The 6,345-nt window shown below is 43.7% G+C and overlaps 1 protein-coding gene across 1 annotated transcript in view; it reads left to right on the top strand.

Moving 5' to 3' along the window:
* Positions 1-1,033: 1,033 nt before the first annotated feature.
* Positions 1,034-6,345, top strand: part of LOC139054708 (snRNA-activating protein complex subunit 1-like) — a 30,690-nt gene continuing 25,378 nt past the window's right edge. Inside the window, exons 1-4 of the mRNA XM_070532178.1 lie at positions 1,034-1,357; positions 1,419-1,446; positions 1,678-1,806; positions 5,094-5,234. Of these exons, the coding sequence (XP_070388279.1) occupies positions 1,209-1,357; positions 1,419-1,446; positions 1,678-1,806; positions 5,094-5,234 (447 nt within the window). The 5' untranslated portion in view covers positions 1,034-1,208. The remainder of the gene's footprint in view (positions 1,358-1,418; positions 1,447-1,677; positions 1,807-5,093; positions 5,235-6,345) is intronic.

The following is a 6,345-nucleotide window of genomic DNA, read 5'->3' as shown; positions in this document are numbered from 1 at the left end:
AACTCGACTAAGAAAAATATGGCTTAAGGCTGGGGCCACCCTCGACCCTATACAAATTCCCGACTTCTGTAACAACGTGCTCCTTTTCTATTCAACAAACAGAGAGCGCAAATAAAAAGACAACTCTAAAAGCTTTCCACAGATGTTCCGCAATTACTGACAAACTTGGCTTCCTCATTATCATCAATCACACAGGACTTAACACTCTTCATAAGTTCATTATGATCCGGAGTCCCCCACTACGGCGTGCCTCATAATCAAATCGTAGTTTTGGTAGGCAAAACCCCAGAATTCATTCAAGGCTCTTCCGACCAGAAAATTAAGCTGAAGGGAGGAGGAGGAATGAACGTTTATTGTAAGAAACAGCGAGAAAGTGTCCTTTCTTCGCCCTAGGTGGGCGGCTCTCTCAGTCCAGAAAGCCGTTGGCTAACGCTGCAGCCCGGGCCCGGTCCACCAGACTTCGCTGATCTTCCAGGCTCTGTGCCTTTAATTAACATTGCCTCCCACGTTTCTTCGATCGCTTGTAGCGGTTCTGAGGCATCATCTTCACTGTTTTTCTCGCGGTGCGGGCACACCAACACCATGTGTGGGAGCGTGTCTGGAAGCAAGCCGTTCAGTCGCTGCGCTTTGTTTACCGACACCATTGCCGGTAAACGGTAAACCACGTCTACGGCATCATATCATGCGCTAAGTTGGGTTCCGCCATCTCGTGCCTAAGATGAGCAACTACGGCATAAAGAGAGGGCAGTCTCGTTATGGCCTTCGAGATGCCAAATTACGACAAAGTCTTGCTATGGCTTTCTATCACCGTGAGCGTTTCTCTCCATCGAACAACACTTCTCAATCACAATTTGTTTCTTGGGTCATGCTATCTCTCGTAGAAAATTATGACCACAACTTACCGCATTATTGCCGCATGATCTCGGAGGCCGGACCTGTGCCCGCGCGGAGCTTTTAGCATTTTCATAAAGGGCTTTTCGGACCACGCTCTCGGAGGCCATAAAAGAGAGAAAGAGCACTATAGACACATGAGAAGGAGAGAGCGCGCCTTGCTAATCGCGTGGCGCCCTCGTTTGCGGCACTTACGGTTCGTTCGTATTGTGCTGCGAAGTTCCTTTCGTGTTTTTTGCCGGCCAATTTCATGTTGCTCTCATCCTTTACAGCATAACTTTGCTCGATAAGCTAAAGCAAAGTGGTACGAGCCCAGTATGAGTCGTGTGAAAATTCCTAAGAAAGTATCCGCTGGATTTCACACTGACATGAACATGCTCTTACGAAATTTTATGTCAGTGGAAAGTCTACGATACAATGCGTTCTCCAAAGTCTGGCGGGAGGCAAAGTTTTCTTTGGTGTTTTGGTAAGCTCGTCATATTACGACGGAAATTTGCACGGAAATAATGTACGCTGTTTCCTTTCAGTGGTCGGAAGGACCGGGAACTTCGTCTGGTGAGTAGCAGACATTCTTGTGCACGCGCGATCTGCGTTCTTGTTTATGCTTAGGACGCGACGTGTGACCCAGGGAAGCTGTTATATGTCTGTAAGACGCGTTCTTTCATTAGATCAAACAAATACTCGCAAAGAGTAATCCTTCCATTACCTCGTTGCCTTAACAGAAGTATTATTGCAGGTGCCGGCGAGAGTGGCGCGTTGTGTCACTGTTGGCTTTTGCTTTTGCAGTTCTTCGAAGAAATAGTTCCCGTCATACTGCAGTTATGGCTTCCCACTTGCTCATTCCGAGAGAGAGTGTTTGGTCTTTACATGCTGTATGCGGTCTACACCATGCAGCCAACTGTGCCGAAATTGAAGGTTCGTATGAAATAATTCCTATCATACTGCAGTTATGGCTTCCCACTTGCTGATTCGGAGCGAGAGTGTTTGGTCTTTAGATGCTGTATGCGGTTTACACCATGCAGCCGACGGTCCCGAAATTGGGTTCGTGAACATAGTGCTGTCTGTAGCGCGAGCAATTTGCATATTGTTTATCACAACACACATTCGTTTATTGTTCACCATAAAGCTCAAGCTTGTACTGGGCAAGGGCGCTCAATGGGTTCGAGTATTGCGCTTGTTCATTTCGTCCAGCCAGGTCGGGCATTGCGGACGCGTCTTAATGAAGTATGAAGTAATATAATTTTTTGTTGTTCAAGTACAATAAAACTCGTGCCAGCCGTTTCAAAATGAAACGAACTGCACTGTTTTTTCTTTTTTTTTTTCTTTACCGCAAATATGTATTGTGGTGCGTCCGCGTATGTGATAGCCGCACTCTAGGAGATGACGTCATGCCAAGCCCGATTGTTTGTATAATATGCCGCATCAAGCACCTGCAACTTGCTACAGGCGTCAGAAGAATGCAGAAACGGCATCCCTCATACACAGAATTCTTCTGTCAAACATAACTTATGCTGGAGCTGAGTGCAGAGTTCTAAAATCCCTTTGCAGTGCAAGCAGTGCTTCAGAAGATGCTGGTCGCAGCATATCTGTCATAGCCATACACACTCTTCCAAAAGGTCGCACCCTTTGGGGCTTATTTTGTTCTACAACAATAATCGACATCTGCCTTGTTTGCGTTCCCTTTGTTAAAAACTGAGAATGCTGTGTCACGCTGATAATGCGGAAGCCGTTCATGACGGAAGTACCGTGCTCGCAGCATTAAAGAAAGGAAATGCGGGCATGCACAGATTATTGTTCTGGGTCAAGATAAGCCCCAAAAGGCATAAACTTTTCAAAGATGGTAGAGTTCCCTGTCTTTTGAGGCTGCAAGGTACTTAGCAATTTCACTTCAACATACCATACATTACAGCACTCGTACACCTAACATCATTAACCAGTTAAACTATTAAGTGTCCGAGCAACACGTCTCAATTGATCCACCAAAAAGCTATCACTTAATTTACATTGACTCTCATCGTTCGATGGTCTCTGCTCAGTTTTTTTAAATGTAAGGGAATCGGTTACATAATGGAAAGTTTGAATTAAGTATCTGGCAAGATCCCTCATAGGCCTTTGACTGTGCTCGTTATGCACAACCCAAAAAAAGGAAAGAAAAGAATGGTATGCAGATGTATGCATACCATTGCCATTGTATGCAATGGTATGCAATGTGGGAGCTAGTGTAAGCGAAGCGTTCATGAGCTGAAGACAAAATTACGCATTATAACGAGATGTGCTGCAAGTTTCAGTGATGAACGCATCCTTCAGCCGGCACGGTGGAACTTGCAGAGCAAGCGAAACTTTTATTCAGCATTAAAACATTGTGTCACAAGACATGATGTGCTTGACCTTGTAGAAACATGCCACAATGCCATGATACGATGAGACATGCCACAAACTTAGGTGGCCAACGCGTCCCATAACCTTTGTACAAGGTGTGTACTTGTGGCGAAGTTCTCAAAGGGGCTATCAAATACTTTTCATGCCACTGTGTTTGTTCACAGGTTGCGCAGATTGATGGTTGGAGAAATAAATGCAACAAGAATGGCAGCGATAGGCACCGAACAAGCAGACTGGGCATTTCACCGGATGAGCATCAACACATACGAGAAAGGCCTGCACGGTGAAGGCACCTGGTGGCGCAGAGCTCAGCCAGACAAACAAGTAATATTGCACTAATCCATGTGTATTTTACTTTGCTGCTGGTGTAAATTTCTTTATAGCAACACAATTACGCTGCAACTGAAAATTTACACCAGCAGTGAAGTAAAATAGCGCACTTAGTTACTGCATTAGTAGCTCTGTGTTCGTGTGATTGAGCTCTACGTTGCCAGGTGGCTGCACCATGCAAGACATTCATGTTTGTGCATCTGCTCACCTTGTAAAACGCCCAGTCCGCTTGTGTTTACCCGAATACCGGACAGGCTAAGGCTCTCTATTATCACAGACAGCTATAGAAGATTTAGACAAGTAGCACTAAAAAGTTCGAGAGCTGGACCAGTAATGCCGAATCGCTTTAACTTATGTAATAAAATACAATGATTTAGTCTGTTAAACACATTTGTCAGATCGATTAATATAGCCCCTACAATTCCTGGTCAATGGCTTGTTCTATTTTGTAAGTGAAGTGAACTAGTGCTAACACAGTTGAATAGCCATGTTGGAACCCAAACTAGAAGGGAGTCGTAAGCCTTAACTTGTTTAGGTAGTTGGTGAGGCAAGTATAGATAAGTTTTTCAATAACCTTGCTAAAAAATGGCAAGATACAAATGGGATGGTGATTGTTAATATTTTGGCGACGGCCTTCTTTGAAGACTGAAATTAGCAAATTGAAGTCAGTTCAGAAATACTCCAGTATGGAACACTTTGTTAATAATGTCAGCAAGGACAGGTGAGATACCGGTAAATACAAGCTTCATATGTGCTCGTCTGATAGAATCAAGGCCAGGTCCAGTTGATCTCAGGAATGAAACAACAAGGTAAACTTCTCATGGCGAAGCAGGACTAGGATAAAATGAGCATGAGCTACATGAAGTACTTAGCACTGTGCTAGTTGGAGGACTATTATCAGAAGCAGCGAAGTGATCACTAATACGAAAGCAACATCAGGATCTTTGGTGTATTCGTGATTATTGAGGATAATGTTTCTGATGCCCAGATCACTCTTTCATATAAAGAAACTATGTAATTAGTTCCCAGTTATGCCTGGCATCTTTTCCGTTTTCAGATATGTCGTTTTCGTAGTAGTTTCATTTTGTGCACCTGAGAACGGTGGAAAGAATGTTTGATTATTTATGGAAGCGACTTTTAAAACTAATGTTAAGGCTGTGATATTACTTTTTGAGAAGTTTTTTTTGCAACGCAACGTGGCATGTGTGATCAAAGGATTTCTTGGAGTAGCAGAATACCAATGTGTGACTAGTGACTAAGTAGCACACTTACCAATGCATTTAGTAATTCTAGAAAGGAACGTAGTAAATGCCTTCTCGGCACAACTTTCCATATATAAGTCATCCCAGTTTGTGGTCTGAACCTGATGAATAAAATATGGTTTATTGAACGAATATTTAATGTTGTGCAAGTTTTTGGAAAAGAATGTTTCAGTCATTGCATGGACGGTAAGCAAAAGACAAGTGTTTTACTTTGGTGTGATGTATGCGCAGATACGACTCAGACTGTTTGACTGGGAGCAGTCAGAGGTGCTCTTGCGGATAGCCAGCAGAGAGCAGCATTTGGATGCTTGCTACCTCCTCTACAGAATGCGTTTGGAGAAGTGCTTTCACTTTGTTGCCCTCTTGAGACAGGTACATGGTGCGTTTATGTTGTTCTAAAGGGACCCTGTAATACCTGTTTGTAGATTTTGTGTAAAACATTATAATGAGTATGGCACCCAGCAAGGAATATTTTCCAGGAGGAATCCTTAAAAAAACTGAATATCAGCATACCATTTAAATTCTCCGTTCCCCCTCAACTCTTTCTTTATTCCCTTACATAGAGTGATACAAGGAGCAATATGGCAGCGATTCTGCCTGCGTCACGTCTCTGGGAATATATATAATATCCCCCCCTTTTTTTTCTGCTTGACAAAGGAGCTCTATGCTCTCCTTTGTTGGTTCTTTATCAACCATTCTGTGTACTGCCTGCTATGGCCTATGTTTGCATTTTGATGTCTCCTATTGCTCTCCAGACTTTTGATTACAGGTGGCAGATGTGCACGCACATATGCCACCTGTCATGAGTTAGCTGATGGAAATCCATACAGTAAGATGTCGCACAAGATGCTCTATAACTTTGCTCGGATGCTTTCACACGTGCGCTCTATCCTCTAAATACCTTCATTCATGAAGGTCAAGGGCAGCTACAAATGTGTTTGTAAGGTTGGAGATTATAGGTTTACATGATAAATTCCTTGCTGCCAACATCTGCAGGTGCAGTGCCTGGTATATAAAGGGTGACAATGCAAGTGCACATCCTTTCTTACTTTCTCATCTGCTTGTGCAGTCGCTTTTAGCTGACACCCATCTCACTCGCCAGAATTTGCAGCAGCAGCTGCCAGCTGTGCTGATGATGAAGCAACAGCAAAACATTCGTGATTACTGATGTGAAAGCTTGGCACATCTTGAATTCTGGAAGTGGCTGCTTGCACTATCTGTACTTGCAGCAGCCGCTGCTTCGTCATCAGTGTAGCAAGCTGTAGTGGCTGCAAATTCTGACGATCAGAAGGCACTTCAGCACAAAGAGACTGGACAAACAGGCCATTATATAACGAGACTGTGGACATGCATTGAAGCCATCTTGACACCAGGCACCTCACTGTCAGACAGCACACACTTACAATTCGCAATGCAGTGACATGGTTTCCAAACTTATACATGCCTCCTAGAGTGCTGGTTTAATTGCCTATAACTTATATCC

This window comes from Dermacentor albipictus, chromosome 1, assembly GCF_038994185.2.
Source record: "Dermacentor albipictus isolate Rhodes 1998 colony chromosome 1, USDA_Dalb.pri_finalv2, whole genome shotgun sequence".
NCBI classification, from domain to species: domain Eukaryota; kingdom Metazoa; phylum Arthropoda; class Arachnida; order Ixodida; family Ixodidae; genus Dermacentor; species Dermacentor albipictus.
Note: the sequence above shows the minus strand (reverse complement) of the source record. Positions and strands in the feature narration are given on the sequence as shown.